This window comes from Rana temporaria, chromosome 12 (genome assembly GCF_905171775.1).
Source record: "Rana temporaria chromosome 12, aRanTem1.1, whole genome shotgun sequence".
NCBI lineage: Eukaryota > Metazoa > Chordata > Amphibia > Anura > Ranidae > Rana > Rana temporaria.
In genome coordinates this window covers 45,816,239-45,835,549 of record NC_053500.1, presented here as the reverse complement: position 1 = coordinate 45,835,549, position 19,311 = coordinate 45,816,239, and the positions used below count along the sequence as shown (strand labels likewise).

General features: G+C 45.7%; 1 protein-coding gene across 2 annotated transcripts in view; it reads right to left on the bottom strand.

Moving 5' to 3' along the window:
- MED24 (mediator complex subunit 24) overlaps window positions 1-19,311 on the bottom strand; it is a 128,281-nt gene that overhangs the window by 26,043 nt on the left and 82,927 nt on the right. For both annotated transcript variants that reach the window (XM_040331357.1, XM_040331356.1), the window contains exons 17-20: window positions 12,555-12,736; window positions 12,271-12,370; window positions 8,780-8,955; window positions 8,435-8,699 (exon numbers count right to left, since the gene is read on the bottom strand). In XM_040331357.1, the coding sequence (XP_040187291.1) occupies window positions 8,435-8,699; window positions 8,780-8,955; window positions 12,271-12,370; window positions 12,555-12,736 (723 nt within the window). The remainder of the gene's footprint in view (window positions 1-8,434; window positions 8,700-8,779; window positions 8,956-12,270; window positions 12,371-12,554; window positions 12,737-19,311) is intronic.

Here is a 19,311-nt window from a genome sequence, read left to right as displayed (position 1 = left end):
GCAGGGCTGGATGGGCAGAAATACAAATCCTTTAAGGCCCCATACACACGGGAGGATTTATCCGCGGATACGGTCCAGCGGACCGTTTGCGCGGATAAATCCTCTCGAGGATTTCAGCAGATTTTAATGCGATGGAGTGTACTCACCATCGCATTGAAATCCGCGCCGAAATCCTCTGGCGATGACGTGTCGCGCCGTCGCCGCGATTATGACGCGGCGACGTGCGCGACGCTGTCATATAAGGAATTCCACGCATGCGTCGAATCATTACGACGCATGCGGGGGATCCCTTCGGACGGATGGATCCGTTGAGTCTATACAGACCAGCGGATCCATCCGTTGGGATGGATTCCAGCAGATGGATTTGCTTGGCATGTCAGCAAATATTCGATCTGCTGGAATCCATCCCAGGGAAGAAATATCCGCGGAAACAGATCCGCTGGAGTGTACACACCATAGGATCTATCCGCTGAAACCCATTTGCTGGGATTTTTCAGCGGATGGATTCTATCGTGTGTACGGGGCCTAACAGACAAATAGCTCCCTGACAGTATATGCATTTTATGAAGTACAGCTTTTATTTTAAAGCGGTAGTTCACCCTCCTTCACCCCATTATTCCATTACTTTCGGCATCGTAGCGCGAGCTACGGTATGCCGGTCTTAAATTTTTAAACCCCGTACTCACTGTGCTATTGTTGATTGAAGAATCCGACTCCCGCGGGGAATGGGCGTGCCTATGGAGAGGGAGGATGATTGACGGCCGGCTCTGGCACGTCACGCTCCCCGAAGACAGCCGGAGTAGGTCTCGGCTATTCACAGCGCCTGCGCACAGGCTATGCGCAGGCGCCGTGAATAGCCAAGCCTATTTCGGCTATTTCCGGAGAAGCGTGACGTGCCAGGGCCGGCCGTCAATCACCTTCTCTCACCAGAGGAACGCCCATTCCCCGGATTCTTCAATCAACGATACCGCAGTGAGTACGGGCATAAAAAATGTAAGACCGGCATACCGTAGCTCGCGCTACGATGCCGAATTTAATTGTCTAATAAAAAAAAACTTTTTTTTTTTTTTTTACAGGGCGAACCCCCGCTTTAAGCACTTCTATATACACATACACCTCCAAATATAATCAACTAATATAAGTCTCTTAGAATTCTGATCATGTTGCCTCCTATAGATAATCACTCATTCACCTGCAGTCATTCTTCATCTAAACTGCACTGACCTTCTTATATATTATATTAGCAGGTGCTTACAAGAAGTATATTGCTGGTGCCACAATGCAATCCTCCACACAAAAAGAATCAAGGACGGGTATTAAAAGGCTGTTCAGTAAATGCAAACTTTTCTGCTATAAAAAAAAAGTGCACCTTAGTACTTGCCATCGCCATTCTATAGTAGTTTTATCAGACCTTGAAAGGTTCACGGTATTATGCTTGGATAAATCAACGCTTAGCAGAAAGGAGTCCGCAACATAAAACCCCCAAGATAAAGGGAGAGCACCGTGATTCAACATTAGGGCTGTACTCTTCAACAGTAGTTCTCCAAGGCCACAAATATATCCATGCAAGTAAATAATGTTCTCCTTATCATATGGCCAAAATCACAAGTGTAACACGGCAAAAAAAAAAAAAAAAAAAGAACAACATAGGAGGGATAGAGAGGATAGATGGCCATCCAATCCGCAGGCTTTTTATTACAGTATCCTTAGGGGAAAACATTTCCAAAAGGATGGTTTGGTATACAGGCAGATTGCCGTTTTGTCAGTAGGGAAGGCATGGATCCTGTGTTCCTGCGAAGCAGTGACATGGATCAATGCCTTGACCCTAGTAAAAGCACCACACACACACACACACACACACTACACTAAAACACAGGCTAGGCACACAGTTACCCCTTTGATCGCCCCTGATGTTAACTCCTTCCCTGCCAGTGTCATTAGTACGGTGCCTTTTTTTTTTTTTTTTTTTTAGCACTGATCACTGTATTACTGTTGCTGGTCCCAAAAAAAGCACCAAAAAAATCCTGTGTTCTTAGGATCCACCTGCGGATATCTTATTACCAGCAATACCAACGCAACAAAATTGTTATTGCAGGCATTGTCTGTTTTAATGCATTTGGACATGTCCTTTTTTTAATCAACTTTTGTATCAATGTAAAAATCTTTTTATTACATAATTTGTGCTACCTTTTTGGGTACCGAGATAGTCCATCTTCCCCATACCGGGGGGTTTAGTGGGGGTAACCCCTGGCTATGTCAATATTGCTATTAAAAGGATGATGGTACCCCTGTATCTTGTAGAGTCTTAATCAATTTGAGGTATACACTTAGGGCTCTTCCCAATGAACGCCGCCGCTACTTCTGCTAATTGGCCTGTTGCTGGCGTCTCTTTGGGTCGCGGGACCCCGCGCTGGCTGCTGGCTGGGCGACGGGTTCCGCGGCCGGTTATTTGAGACGTGCGCCCGGTGCCCTGTGGGACACAGGGCACCGTCTGTAGACTACAGCAAAATGGCGGCCGCTCTATTTCCGGCGGTGCAGTGTCATATTCTGCTGCCTATCTTAGAATGCGGCACTCATATGGATATGAGCTGGGTTATAACGATCGTTTCCGCTCAAACCATTCGACAGATGGGGTGCTAGACTGTCACCCATCTGTCATGTACTATTAAATAAAATAAATATTTTTTCTGTGGGCGCAATGTTTAATTACTTATTACAACCAGTGGACTACAGGAAAATGGCCGCAGCTCCACTTCCTGTATAGGAAAATTACCATTTGTTTTACTGACAGTCCACCAAATAAGTCACCCTATATAAAGGACCCTCATTATACCTCTCACTACTCCTAAGGAAGTCACGTGTAGTGACGAATACGCGCAAGAGTCCACTGAGAGGTACCGGAGGTGACGTTGGCGAACTACTGCCCCTCTTTTTATATGCCTGATTTTATTTTAAACCATGTGAGTACCTTTATGTATTTTTTCTGCTGAATAAACCTTTTAAAACGGTATCACACTATTGGTGTTTCATCCCTCTGGGTGCGAGTTATTGGCCATCCCGGGACGCGACTATCAAGAGGGACCAAGAGTCCATTCGGATAACCATCCATACAGACACGATTGGAAAGTGTGTTTGGATCTATATGCTGTTACCTTACAGCAGTAAGGTAAGGGGACATTCTCACTCACCTTAAAGGGATCACTGGATATCCATCCTTTTTCACATTATACGTTGGGATCTACACCAGCACCTTCCAATTTTGGACTTTTTGAATATTATTCAGATTTCCGTTCCTATTATTAAGTTTTGCTGTACGGACCTTTTAGCTTAGCTTATCACAAGCTTATCACTGAGCTTATCACAGCCACTTGGGTGTTGTGTTACACACATTGTATATCTATTTGCACTTTTTCATCTCTTATTTTATTGTTTATTTCATTATACCAAGAAGAATTCAGGATATTAGCACTCATGTATAGAATTGCGATACTTTTGTCAGTCAGTTCACTGATCATTTTTTGATGCCATTTTGTTTGTACTGTTCCCAACCACAGACAGACCACCCTGCACTTCCTTTACACCTTTCCCATCCCCCACTTACAGCGCAGCACTATCTTCTTTTTGCTATTACCCATGGTCTGACACACCTTTCAGTGTACCCCCTCTTTCCCCCCCCCCCACCCCCTTTGGTAGCGCGGTAATACCCACTCCTTCACTTCATACACTTAGGGCTAGTTTACACTTGCTTCAAAACATCTTCGGACGAGCTGTGTTAAATGACTGGTAATGACTAAGCGCTAACATTTGCGTGAAACGCGTCTACCTCTTTGTCCCCTGCACCAACTGTCAACCACTTGTCATATGAAGTTTCAATAAAAGGATTTTTGGAAGTGCAGCTGTTTGGAATTATTTCTTCATGCTTTGTTAAAGATCTTTGAACGCCAGTCAAAGCTCCTGTCACTAAATAAAATGGTTAGCTTACAGTTCTGTTTACATCTTGCTTTTGCTTGGGGCTTCAAGCGAACTTTACCATAGACTTCAATGGAGGCTTTGAAGACACTTTGAAGCACCACTAAAGCTACATGGGGTATCATTTTTGAAGCACAGCCAAAGCAAAGCAAAAGCAAGGTGTAAACAGGACTGTAAGCTAACCATTTTATTTTGTGACAGGAGCTTTGACCAGCGTTCAGAGATCTTTAATAAAGCCTGCCTGAAGCAAGTGTAAATGAGCCATATTTATTCGAAGGAATCTGAACGAATGAACTACAAGTACCATCAGCTACCGCGGCAGAAGGCTTGTATTTCTCAAAGAACTGCAAGGGTTCTGGTGAACGCTTCTGTAGTTCATGGACACTTCCTACAGCTTTCAAACAGAAAGCCCATACAGAGGTACAGACAGAAAGCTGTAGCAAATGTCTGTATAAGCCAACATTGCACTTATGATCCACTGATTGTGAGTTCAAGGCTCTGCAGCCTCCTGAGAATTTTTTTTTAATATTAGATGCAAATTTTCTTAGCTGCGAAAAAATATGTGCATGTATTTAGTTATTTTTTTGTAAAAATTGAACTTAGTCTTTATGGGCAATCAAAACTTTTCCCATGCCAAGAACGGAAATGTCAGGATGCATTTACCACACACTAGCTGCATTCCAAAATACAAAATGCAGCCCTCTTTGGCCTTTTTTTTTTTAAAGAAGAACCAAAGGAAAATCTGTACGTGAAATTATAAAACTTAGACCTCAGGAGAAAGGTTCTATTTAATAGCCATGCCATGTCAGCTTATACCTTAGGCACAACTAAATTCAGTGATAGCAATACAAAACCCTGGGACGCACTCCAGAGTGTGGACCAGAGTTTTGTATTACTGTGAATGAATAAAAAAGGACCTGCTCCTTGAGAGAGCATATAATATCATATACAGGAGGCTTTGAGCGGCCCCATATCTGTCATGTATAGTAACCTCAGCAATACTTACCTTCGGTCACATGCTGTTATCTTCTCCCTGGCGTCTTCCAAGGGGCTTGAGCCCCGAATCTCCGTGGGCGCGATCCCACGTTGCTTTCCCCCAGCTCTTGTGGGCTCTTCATTTGATGATTGATAGCAGCGCAACCATTGGCTACTGCTGCTGTCAATCAAATCAATGACGCAGCGCTGGGGGCCGAGTGATACACTTAGCGGCTATGGCCGCCGACTGTATCACACGGGAGCGCGCCCCCTTGGGAAAGCGCTTCCCAGAGGGGGGATAGCTCTTGTGGGGAGGAGCTGAGACAGCTGCCGAGGGACCCCAGAAGACGAGGATCAGGGCCACTCTGTGCAAAACAAACTGCACAGTCAGGGCCGGATTCCAGACAAGGCCAACAAGGCCAGGCCTCGGGGCGGCAGTGGGTGCAGGGGCGGCACTGCAGCTGACAGGAGAGGACACTTTCATTCCCCCCCCCTGTCATGTCACGGATGGTGAGAGGAAAGAAAACAGAGGGAAGAGGAGGCGAGATGATTTTCAATGTAATTTTCAGGAGCAGCACCCCCCCAATGATCAATGTCATTTTTGGCAGCAGCATCCCCCCTGCTTCCCAGTGTCCTGCCGAAAAAGTCCCCCGGCGGATAATGTCCCCCCCCTGTACTGCGCAGGCGGGGGCGGCATTGAAGGACCCGGCCTTGGGGCGGCAAAGGGAGTAAATCCGGGCCTGTGCACAGTGGAGGTAAGCATGATGTTTGTTATTAAAAAATAAAAAATTAAAGCGGGGGTTCACCCTTAGAGGGCACTTTTCCCCCTTAGATTCCTGCTCGTTTTTACTAGGGGAATCGGCTATTTATTTTAAAATATGTGCAGTACTTACCCGTTTACGAGATGCATCCTCTCCGTCGCTTCCGGGTATGGGCTTCGGGAATGGGCGTTCCTTCTTGATTGACAGGCTTCCGAGAGGCTTCCGACGGTCGCATCCATCGCGTCACGATTTTCCGAAAGAAGCCGAACGTCGCAGGCGCAGTATAGAGCCGCACCGACGTTCGGCTTCTTTCGGCTACGAGTGACGCGATGGATGCGACCGTCGGAAGCCTCTCGGAAGACTGTCAATCAAGAAGGAACGCCCGCTCCCGAAGACCCATACCCGGAAGCGACGGAAGAAGATGCAGCTCGAAAACGGGTAAGTACTGCTCATATTTTAATACAAATAGCCGATTCCCCTAGACCGAACGAGCAGGAAGCTAAGGGGAGAATTTTTTTTTTTTTTACAAATGGGTGAACTCCCGCTTTAAACCTTTACAACCCCTTTAAGACTTGGTTATTCATTCTTTAGGTTGGAGAAGTGTCATATGGTGAATACACCTTTCTAGCGGAGGCAGGTTGGCGGGTATGTTTTCCGTCTCCTCCCTTTGTCGCCCAGTGCCTACTAAGCCATCTTCTGCCTGCTATATAAGGATGGGGTATGGAGTGTGCATTGATTCGAGTGGCGACTTATTGGATAATGTGCGGTTCATGCATGCCCAGCACAATAAACAGTTGTGCTAACCTGTACATGTGGTTTAATGTACTTTATTAAGCCTATATGTACTATTACTATATATAAAATTGGTCTTTTATTTTTGTAGATGCTCCTGTGGAGTCCCAGAGGAAGCAGTTTTTCACTGCAAAACATGTTGGACTACATCTACAGGAGTACACAAGCATCCAGTGTTACACTTCTGCATAATCCTTTATGTTTTTTAAAGTGTTTGTTTACACTTTGTTGATGGTTAGGGTCATGTAGACCAATTTCCTTTTTATCCACGGTCATTATAATAAAAATACAGATTTTACGAATATAGATTGTGTGTCTGCCTTTAGTACGAAGCCTTCAAAGTAGGGATGCACCAATATCGATACCAAACTTTTGCACGAGTAACGGTACTCGCCCAAAATGCTCTCGATACCGAAACTTTGCAGTGGGATTTGCATCAATACAAAATGAATGGGAGCAAATCACACTGCAGAGAATCGCATACTATTTGAACAGGAATGCTGTGCTTCCAGACTGAATTGCATGTGATTTCCTCCAGTGTGTGTGTGTCTCAAGGGAAGCGCCATCTAGTGGACAGTTTAAAAAAATGTTAGAATTCACAGTACATACCTGGCCACATGCAAAATAATCTACATAGGTGTCCCGGTCTGCCGATGATAGCAAATCAGGGCCTCTGAAGGTGCTCACAGGGCTGAAGGATATGTAAAGGCAGTCCGCTATAAAGCTGACATCTCTTTCACCCTATGCCCTTGGGGTCCCGGGACTTCTCCAGCGGCCCTGATTTGCCATCATCAGCGGACCAGGACACCTACGGTATGTAGATTATTTTGCATGTGGCCAGTTATGTACTGTGAATTCTAACAATTTTTAAACTGTCCACTAGATGGCGCTTCTCCATTTCGATATACACACAAACGCACACATATAGGAGCAGTGGGGGAAATTTAGTTTTGGTTGCATCGTAGATGCATTTTTTTTATTTATTTTGCTCATGCTTCCACTTTAGGAATTAGAACTCATCACGTTGTAACACCAACAGTTACTCAAACTCAAAGAGTAAAGCTAAATTAGGTGGCACATTTACATTTTTAAAGTAAGCCCACATGGTTAAATGTAGGGTTGTCCCGATACCACTTTTTTAGGACCGAGTACAATCACAGATACTTTTTTTCATGTACTCCCCGATACCGATTACCGATACTTTTTTTTAAATGCAGCCATGTGTCCCCAAATGCAGCCTTGTCCCTAGATGCAGCCTTGTCCCTAGATGCAGCCTTGTGTCCCCTAAGAGAAAGCCAAGTCCCCCCCCCCCCCCCCCTGCCGACATCTAGTTGATCAGCGCTGGGGGAACATAACAGCTTTCATTTGAATAGCTGTGTGTACCCTGCCGCGCCTCGTCATATATAGACACTCCCCCTTGCCCGGGCACTTTGATAGACAGATCACCCGTCCAATCCTGGGACGGGTGATCTGTCTATTAAAGTTTCTGGGCAAGGGGGAGTGTCTATACATGAGGTGCGGCGGGGAACACACAGCTATTCAAATGAAAGCTCTTGTGTTCCCCAAGCGCAAATTAACTAGATTTCGGCAGCGGCGGGGGGGGCGGGGACTTGGCTTTGTCTTAGGAAACTAGGCGGCAGCAGCTCTCCTCTATACGAGGACTGCTCTGCTCCGCTCTCCGCCCCCTCTCCACCCGCACTCCACACCCTCTCCACCAGCTCTCAGGGAAAAAAAAAAGTATCGGGTCAGGTATCGGTACAAGTACTCGCGCAAATACTCAGTATCGGTCCCGATACCGATACTAGTATCGGTATCGGGACAACCCTAGTTAAATGTATTGTAGAATATTCAGAATCTTGCATATGCACTAGGTTTTGCATTCATACATCAACATATGATACAAAATGAGTGCCTATCAACCAACAAACTCTCCATACCTTAACCAAGTTGTTGCAGAACCAGTAGACGCCTCCCATCTGAAGCAGTGTGTCAAAGATGTGCAAAGATCGGATGTCCACCCAGCCCTTTTCTAAAGTGGTGTTGAAGGCTCCATGTAAGACTTCTTTAATTGGCTTCTTTGGGGGCAGCCGGTGAACATATGGCACAGGCTCACTACCTGTAACTGCAAACTTGATCTGTGTGGCTGTCTGCTGTAGGACTTCGGAGCACATGTTCTCCAAGATGGAACTCATTATGATCACTCTAAGCAACAGAGAAGATGATCAGTACATTGCAAAGATGCTGAAAAGAATAAAGCAAACTGAATAATAAAAATAACATACCTCTCGTTGTAAAACTGTAGAATGTTGTCTCCATACATGGGTGTTCCCAGCTGCCGGATCATCTGCAAAGATTTGTCTCGCTCATCTAGGCCCAACATCCGGACGTGAGCCACCAGCCAGGCTACAGCACACACTGCCAGGCTGCATACCTTCCCTTTAATATTATCTGTAATTTTCTGCCATACACATACACAAACCAAAAAGAGATATTAGGAGGAGTATAAAGTTATGTGTCCAAATCTCTGCCTACTAGGAGGTAAGAAGTATGTGTCCTTATATTAGGAGTAGGATAAAGTTATGTGTCCAAATCTCTGCCTACTAGGAGGTAAGAAGTATGTGTCCTTATAGTTGGAGGAAGTGAGTGGTATATATTCTGATCTCTGGGTATTAAGAGGACGTGAGAGGTAAGTGTCCTAATCCCCATGTTGTAGAAGTGAGAAAAATGTGTCCTGGAATATCTGTATTACCAGGCAGGAGATCCGTGTATCAGCAGACGTTAGAAGTATTCTGAGAATTTCTATTAGAAGAGAGAGGTTCATTTCCTGAAATCTCAATATTAGCTGGAGGGTAGATTTACATGTCTCAAGGTTTTTGTATTAGCAAGGGGGGGGGGGGGGATGCATATCCTAAGATTTTTGTATATGCAGGAAGGGAGAGGTATGTGTCCTAAGCTATTTGTATTGGCAGGAGGGTAGAAATATATATCCTGAAATCTTGGTTTTAGCAGGGGTAAAGAGGTACATGTTTGGAGATCTGCATATTAGTAGGGAGAGAGAAGTACATGCTATGAGATCTTTGTAATGGTAGGATGGGAGAGGTATTTGGTCAGAGCTATTCATATTAACAGCAGGGGAGAAGTTTTGTCCCCCGAGATCTTTGTATTAACTAGGGCTGTCCCGATACCACTTTTTTAGGACCGAGTACAAGTACCGATACTTTTTTTCAAGTACTCGCCGATACCGAATACCGATACTTTTTTTTAAATGTGTCCCCAAATGCAGCCATGTCCCCCCACAAATGCAGCCATGTCCCCCCACAAATGCAGCCATGTCCCCCCACAAATGCAGCCATGTCCCCCCACATATACAGCCATGTCCCCCCTATATGCAGCCATGTCCCCCCTATATGCAGCCATGTCCCCCCTATATGCAGTCATGTCCCCCCTATATACAGCCATGTCCCCTATATGCAGCCATGTCCCCTATATGCAGCCATGTCCCCCATAAATCCAGCCATGTCCCCCCTATATGCAGCCATGTCCCCCATAAATCCAGCCATGTCCCCCATAAATCCAGCCATGTCCCCCCTATATGCAGCCATGTCCCCCCTATATCCAGCCATGTCCCCCCTATATCCAGCCATGTCCCCCCTATATCCAGCCATGTCCCCCCATACCTAGATGCCGCCGCCGCATGGGTTAAACAGCGTGCGGGGAACATCACAGCTTTCATTTGAATAGCTGTAGTATTCCCAGCTGCGCCGCGTATAGACACGATTGGACAGATCCCGAGTAAGGGGGAGTGTCTATACGAGGCGCGGCGGGAAATACTACAGCTATTCAAATGAAAGCTGTGATATTCCCCGCACGCTGTTTAACCCATGCGGCGGCGGCGTTGTTGCGGTATGCTGCGGCGGCGGGGGTGGTGGACGGTTGGGGCAAGTATTCTATGTAGGTATCGGGGGTACAAGTACTCCCGCAAGTACTCAGTATCGGTATCGGGACAACCCTAGTATTAACCGAAGGTGAAAGATACGTGTCCGAAAATCTGAGTATTGGCAGGAGGGGAGAAGTACCATATTTTTCGGCGTATAACACGCACCCCAACTTTAAGAGGGAAGTTTCAGGGAAAAAAAACTTTCCACAGCCCCCTACGTATAACACGCAGGCACAGTTTACCCTCTATTTTCAGGGTAAAAAAGTGAGTGTTATACGCCAATAAATACAGTATGTGTTGCCAGATCTGTGTATTAGCAGGGGAGAGGTACAAGTCCTGAGATCTTAGTATTAGGAGGAGGGGACACGTCATCAGATCTTTGTATTTATCAAGAGGAGGCAGGTACATGCCCAGAGATCTTTTAAGTCACAAGGGGACAGATATATGTCCATGGATCTTTGTATTGGCAAGAAGGGAGAGCTACAAGTCCATTCTATGTATTGGCAAGAAGGTACAGGTCCAGAAATCTTTGAATTAGTGGGGGGGGGGGGGGGGGGTTCAAGCCCAGAGATCTGTATTAACAGGAGGGGAATGTACATATCCTATTAGAAGGAGGGCAGAGGTGCAAGTCTTGTGGTCAGGGCATTATGAAGGTACTTTAAGAGGACCTTAAGACAGGCAATGAATTAGGCAGTTTTCTTTCCATTAACCACAAGAAAAGTGGTCGAATTCCCTCATTAACACAGTCAGTGTTGATGGGGGAATCCCTCCTGCCATGCTATTGTGTTCTGCAAGCGGGTTTGAGCAGGAAGCCTTCTGCACCTGCAGAATACAATGAGCACTGCAGGTGAAAACGAAAAGTTGGTTGTATTGAATTCAATCGATAGATCAACTTCAGTACAACCAACCTGCCCACAGGTGAATCACAATTTCTCTGGTTCCTGCTTGAACAGCTGAATTTCGACCAGTCTGTGTCCAGCTTAAAGTGGTAGTAAGCCTTATTTTAATACTTATACCTACAGGTAAGCCTAAAAAGGATTACCTGTGGGTACTGTAAATATCTCCTAAACCTGCACTGCCAAGCTGGGTTCACATCAGTCAGGTGTAAATTCCAGCTCTGTTTTCCCTGCGAAGAGAAAAAGCAGTTGTTCGGCGTTTCATGTCAGTTTTTGATCAGGACCAGGATTGCATCAGGTCAGGATTTCCATGGTTTCATCTTGCTTGTGGGCACTGTGAAGCCCACAAGCAAATACTTCCGTGATACGGTGAATGCTGATGTCCCAGCATTCACCACTCTATCCCGCGCATGGGTAGTGTTGACGGCGAGCGGCCGGCGTACTGAAAAGTACACGCCCCCTTGCGATATCTCGTTGGGCTGTGTTAGGAATTGTCTCGATGGAAGCGTCACACTCTGCTCCCAGGAGACACTGCGATGCTGTCCCATGAAACACTGGGCCGCTGTGAAGAAGGAAGACACGCCCACTCCCGCGAGAGGGATAGCAGGAAGTGGCTGCTATTAACATCAGAATCAAGGAACAGAACAAATTTTAAAAATTGCGGATAGCGGAAGGTATTAATAAGTATGCAATTCATACTAGCACATTGACATTGCTCTGCAATTTTTTTTTCCAACTGTGGTTTACTGCCGCTTTAAGTCTCTTATGCAAACTGTTTTCTACATGTGGTACCCCTGCTTTCTACATGTGGTACTCGCCAACTACAATTTAGGAGGCAAGGCTAGTTGGGAATGTGTTAAGAAATGTGTGGTTAAAAGACTCTTGGTCTATGTTATAGGCGTGCACAAGATCAAGGAAATTCTAAAAAACACATTTATACCTGAATTGCTTCAAATGACAGGACACCATTCTCCCAGGCATTATGCACTTCCAGGATTGCAGCAGGAATGCTGAGACAAACCTCGTGCCACTTTGTCTGACTGTGAACAATGATAAAAAGAAAAAGACTAAGCAAAAGCTTGCCATCTACCGTGATTGCAAAACACTTATATACAACACAAACACTAATTAACAACTGTGAAGGACATGAAAAAACTCTGCTGCACTTTAGAAATGTATTCAATAAACCCAGCATGTGGCAAGTCATGCAATCAATATACTTACATCAGCTTCATCTCTGTGGATGTGTTAAGAAGCGCCACCAAGGCCTCTACTTTGGGGATGTCAGGATGGCGGAAGCAGGGGTGCTCTGGATTCAAGACTTTGCTCTCTCCCGGCATACAAGTCTGCATCCAACTTTCAAAGAAAGGGGTCTCTGAACCAGTACTTCCATCCGACAGGATCATCTAACATATAAAAAGACATAAGTCAACATGCTGGATGTTTAAATGTCTGTGAGTCGCTTAAAAATGTCACTAGGTTGCCCTTGGCTTTAAAAAAAATTAAAAATAAATAAATAAAAACCTGGCATTTTACTAACTTTACATCAAATTTGAAATCACAGGCCCTATAAGTGCTTAAAGTGGAGGTTCACCCGAAAACTAAATTTTTAACATTAGATTGATGCTCATTTTGTCAAGGGGAATCGGGTAGTTTTTTTTAAAAATCGAAGCTGTACTTACCGTTTTAGAGAGCGATCTTCTCCGCCACTTCCCGGTATGGGCTGCGGGAGTGAGCGTTCCTATATGATTGACAGGCTTCCGACAGGCTTCCGACGATCGCATACATCGCGTCACGATTTTCCGAAAGTAGCCGAACTTCGGTGCGCAGGCACCGTATAGAGCCGCACTGACGTTCGGCTTCTTTCGGCTACTCTTGACGCGATGTATGCGACCGTCGGAAGCCTGTCAATCAAATAGGAACGCCCAGTCCCGAAGACCATACCCGGAAGCGGCGGAGAAGATCTATTTTTTTTTTTTTTAATTCAAATATTCTTTATTCATTTTGTTCCGTACAAAAAAGATATAAAAACATTTTACATAACATATATCCTTACATAATACACTTCTTTATTGCTACTACTGTTTCTCCTTTTACCCATGACCCATCCCTCCCCCCTTCAGGTTTATATCCCGAATACACACCTACACCTTTGGACTACATTTTACTATTAACACATTCCCCTTAAATTACATTTTTAACACCAAGAGGTTACGATCCCATTCTCTGTTACCTCTCCCCTTCGCTCATGGCTTGTCCCGCTGATCTTTCTTTATTCCCCTTCTCTACTTATGGTGGACAGCCCATTCTCCTCAACCAAGGCTCCCACATTATTTTAAATTTGTTGAAATTACCTTGTCTGGTTAGGGTTACTTTTTCTTTCTATACTGTGGCATTTATCAAATTTTCCCATTCTGCTGATGTAGGCGCATTCTCTGACTGCCACTTTTGTGCGATCAGTTTTCTAGCTTGAAACAAGCACCTTATCTCTAAAACGGTAAGTACTGCTTCGATTTAAAAAAAAAAAACACCCGATTCCCCTTCATAAAATGAGCCTCAATCTAATGTTCAAATTTTTTTTTTTGGGTGAACTCCCGCTTTAAGGCTATGAATTCATATAGAGGCAAATACACTGGAAAATAAACTAGAACAGGAAAAAAAAATATATATATATATATATATATATATATATATATATATATATATATTTTTATGCCTCTATATGAATTTTGTTGGATTTATGTTTTAGTTTGGTGTGGGATGTCACCGCACATCTGTAAGTCCATTGATCACTTCCTCTAGCCCCCGTAACTGAAAGTCCAGTAACTGAAAACCTTTTCTTGTGAAAAAATACGCTCAAAGCTGCACCCACCCAAACATCCGAATACTAGATGTCACAACCAATACACATAATGAGTGCACATCAACACAAACCAACCATAATCGGCAATAAGGATAAGCTCCGGCATGCTCGAAAACCCCCTGTGCAGAGCCAAACAGGAAGTAGGCACAGCGCTGATCACAGGCAGCGAGACATTTCCTGATCTCTGCAACCGCGCATCGGGACAATGTCTCACTGCCTGTGATCAGCGCTGTGCCGACTTCCTGGCAGGCTCTGCACGTGGGGTTTGCGAACACGCCAGAGCTCATCCTTATTCAGCAATAAAGTATATAGAAAAATGTTTACCACTTCTGGACCAAGCCTATTTTTTGACACTTGTTGCTTACAAGTTAAAATCTGCATTTTCTGCTAGAAAACAATTTTGAGCCCCCAAACATTTTATATATATATATACATACATACATACATATATATATATATATATATATATATTTAGCAAAGATCCTAGAGAATAACATGGCGGTTGTAAGCGCAATTTTTGTGGAAAAAAAGGGATTTTTAATACAGCTTACCTGTAAAATCCTTTTCTTGGAGTACATCACGGGACACAGAGCGGCATATTCATTACTAGTGGGTTATATGGAGTACCTTCAGGTGATGGACACTGGCAATCTCAAACAGGAAGTGCCCCTCCCTATATAACCCCCTCCCATAGGAGGAGTACCTCAGTTTTGTAGCAAGCAGTATGCCTCCCAAAATGGTCCCCATAAGAGGGGTGGGAGCTCTGTGTCCCGTGATGTACTCCAAGAAAAGGATTTTACAGGTAAGCTGTATTAAAAATCCCTTTTTCTTTCTCGTACATCACGGGACACAGAGCGGCATATTCATTACTAGTGGGATGTCCCAAAGCAATGCTTACAATGAGGGGAGGGAGACATCTTCCCAAGACAAAAGGATTTAATTTAGAGATATACTCAAATCATAATAAATCCAACTTAGTTGAGAAAAATAAATTTAAATTTTAAATTAACTCAAAAGGGAGCCCCCGGAATCCGAGGGTCTCAAACTGCAGCCCGCAGCACTGCCTGCCCAAAGGCTGCATCAGTATTCCTTCTTACGTCCAACTGGTAGAACCTTGTAAACGTGTGGACAGAAGACCAGGTTGCCGCCTTGCAAACTTGAGCCATAGAGATCTGGTGGTGTGCTGCCCAGGAGGCGCCCATGGCCCTAGTAGAATGAGCCTTTAATGATAACGGAGGAGGCAACCCCTTCAAGCCATAGGCCTGAGTGATTAACTGTTTAATCCACCTCGAGATGGTGGATTTTGCAGTTGCCTGCCCCTTCTTGGGCCCATCCGGTAAAATGAACAACACATCTGTTTTCCGGATCTTCTCTGTAGCTTTAAGATAGGCCTTCATGGCCCTGACAATATCCAAGGTATGCAGCAACCCTTCCTTTCTGGAAGTAGGTTTAGGAAAGAAGGATGGTAATACCAAATCCTGGTTTAGATGAAAACTGGATATAACCTTTGGTAGGAAGGAAGGATGAGGGCGGAGAACGACCTTGTCCTTATGTAAAATAAGATATGGTTCCTTACAGGATAAGGCTGCCAGTTCCGATACTCTTCTGGCGGAAACTATGGCGACCAAAAATACTAACTTCCTTGTCAGTAAAACCAAAGGAATTTCAGCCAACGGCTCAAAAGGTTGTTTCTGTAAACTTGACAGAACAAGATTTAAATCCCACGGACAAAGCGGGGATTTAACTGGAGGATTAATACGTAAGACCCCTTGAATGAAGGTCTTAACCAGCGAGTGGGTGGCCAGCGGCCGCTGAAACCATACTGACAAAGCTGAAATCTGTCCTTTGATTGTGCTTAATGCCAGTCCTCTACCCACTCCTAGCTGGAGAAAACTTAATACTCTATCGATGGTAAACTTACGAGAAAGCCATAACTTGGACTCACACCAGCCTACATAGGCCTTCCAGACCCTGTAATAAATCACCCTAGAGACCGGTTTCCTGGCTCCGATTAGGGTAGAGATTACTTTCTGAGACAGACCTCTACCCCTGAGAATCAGGGATTCAGCTTCCAGGCCGTCAAATTTAGATGCCGTAAGGCAGGGTGAAGGATCGGACCTTGCGATAGCAGTACTGGCCGTAGAGGAAGAGTCCAAGGGTCTCCCACTACCATCCTTAGGATTAGTGAATACCATGCCCTTCTGGGCCATGCTGGAGCTACCAGGAAGACTGGTATGTGCTCCACCCTGATCCTGCGCAGCAGGCAGGGTAGTAACTGGAGCGGGGAAAACGCATAAAGAAGTTTGAACTGATGCCAAGGGCAAACTAACGCATCGGTTCCGCAGACCCTGGGATCCCTTGTGCGGGACATGAACCTGTTTAGCTTCTTGTTCAGTCTCGACGCCATGATATCCACGTCCGGCACTCCCCATTTCTGGCAGAGTGTCTGAAAGACCTGTGGATGCAGAGACCACTCCCCCGGCAACAGAGTCTGGTGACTTAAGAAGTCCGCCTGTAGGTTGTCGACTCCGGGAATGAATATAGCCGATATGCAGGGCACATGGGCTTCTGCCCACAAGAAAATCAAGCTCACTTCTTTCTGAGCGGCTTGACTCTTGGTTCCCCCTTGGTGATTTATATATATGCCACCGCCGTGGCATTGTCCGATTGTATTTTCACCGGGAACCCTTGTAGTTTGGACGTCCAAGCCCTGAGGGCTAGCCGAGCAGCTCTGAGCTCCAAGATATTGATGGGCAACTGCTTCTCTGCCGCTGCCCAAGAGCCCTGGCGAGTGCAACCATCCAAAATTGCTCCCCAGCCCATCAGGCTGGCGTCTGTGGTTACTATCTTCCAGGTCACAGGACTGAAAGTCTTTCCCTTCAGGAGATTCTGAGGGTTTAACCACCAAGCTAGACTTTGCCGCACTCTTGGTGAGAGTGGCCAAGGAATTTCTAAGGCCAGAGGCCTCTTGCTCCAGGCTGACAGGATGGCTGCCTGCAGGATGCGAGTGTGGCTCTGAGCGTACGGAACCGCCTCGAATGTGGCCACCATCTTGCCTAGTAGCCGCATACATAGGCGAACAGTTGGCCTTCTCTTGCTTAGAACCATTTGTATTAGCTCTTTGATGGCCTTTAATAGGGGTAGAAACACCCTCTGTTGTTCTGTATCCAATCTCATGCCGAGATCCTCCCTGTGTGCAGGGGGGAGGAGCCGTCCGGCGTCAACCGCCCCCTCCCCGCAGCACCGCCGCGTATGCGCGCGCACAGATAAGTAAAAGCGTGCGCACGCGCGCGCGCGTCAAACGCCGCTAGGGGAAGCAGGAAGCCATGTGGAGAGGAGACACCAGGACCTTAGACGCTGGAGCAGCAGACACAGGTAAAAGGGAAGCTTTAAACTGTCTCCCTAATGGTATGGTTCCTTCTCTGTGGAACACCCTGCCCAAAAAAAGGCCCTCCTTGTGACAGAAGCAGCAGCAGCCTACTAGCCCAGCCAGGGGAACTATACCTGGGTGTTTTGAGCCATCCCGTTTGAAAACTTTGTGGTTCTCCTTTGCCCATGCACAGAGGCATAAATAGGCTGCCCAAGAATCCCCTGTAGGAAGCCTACTGACAAACCAAGTTCCGTAGGCCCCCTGCTTACCTTTCCACGCCGCAGGGTATTGCTCTGCAAGAGGCCCAATCTTCACCCTTCACCGTGGGTATGGTCATAGACCTTCAGGGACTGGGGTCTTAAAAGAACACCACAACCTGGACCTATACAGCACCACTGGCAACAGGTATTCTCTAGGTTAGAAACCAGACCTGGAACCCAGGGTCCAGCCCTCCAAGGAGAGGCATTATAGGCAAAACCCCATCCACGAATTGGGGCCCGGGTACCGTCCACTTTGGCTATGAAGCACCTTGGACGGATCCGGTCAGCTGGCCCTGGTCCCAAGGACTACTACAGGCACAGCCTCAACGTGCACCAACACCTAAGACACTGGCGAAAAAAAAGAGATTTTTAATACAGCTTACCTGTAAAATCTTTTTCTTGGAGTACATCACGGGACACAGAGCGGCATTCATTACTATATGGGTTATATGGAGTACCTTCAGGTGTAGACACTGGCAATCTCAAACAGGAAATGCCCCTCCCTATATAACCCCCTCCCACAGGAGGAGTACCTCAGTTTTGTAGCAAGCAGTATGCCTCCCAAAATGGTCCTCAAAAAAAGAGGGGTGGGAGCTCTGTGTCCCGTGATGTACTCCAAGAAAAAGATTTTACAGGTAAGCTGTATTAAAAATCTCTTTTTCTTTATCGTACATCACGGGACACAGAGCGGCATTCATTACTATATGGGATGTCCCAAAGCAATGCTTACAATGAGGGGAGGGAGAACATCTCCAAGACAAAAGGATTTAATTTAGAGATATACTCAAATCATAATAAATCCAACTTAGTTGAGAAAAATAAATTTTTTTAAATTTAACTCGAACAAGAGGAGCCCCCGGAATCCGAGGGTCTCAAACTGCAGCCTGCAGCACTGCCTGCCCGAAGGCAGTATCAGTATTCCTTCTTACGTCCAACTTGTAGAATTTTGTAAACGTGTGGACAGAAGACCAGGTTGCCGCCTTGCAAACTTGAGCCATAGAGATCTGGTGGTGTGCTGCCCAGGAGGCGCCCATGGCTCTAGTAGAATGAGCCTTTAATGATACTGGAGGAGGCAACCCTTTCAAGCCGTAGGCCTGAGTGATTAATTGCTTAATCCACCTAGAAATGGTGGACTTTGCAGCTGCCTGCCCCTTCTTGGGCCCATCCGGTAGAATGAACAGCACATCTGTCTTCCGGATCTTCTTTGTAGCTTTAAGATAGGCCTTCATGGCCCTGACAATATCCAAGGTATGCAGCAACCTTCCTTTCTGGAAGTAGGTTTAGGGAAGAAGGATGGTAATACCAAATCCTGGTTCAAATGAAAACTGGATATGACCTTCGGAAGGAAGGAAGGATGAGGGCGGAGAACGACCCTGTCCTTATGAAAAACAAGATATGGTTCCTTACAGGATAAGGCTGCCAGCTCCGAAACTCTTCTTGCGGAAACTATGGCAACCAAAAATACTAACTTCCTTGTCAGTAGAACCA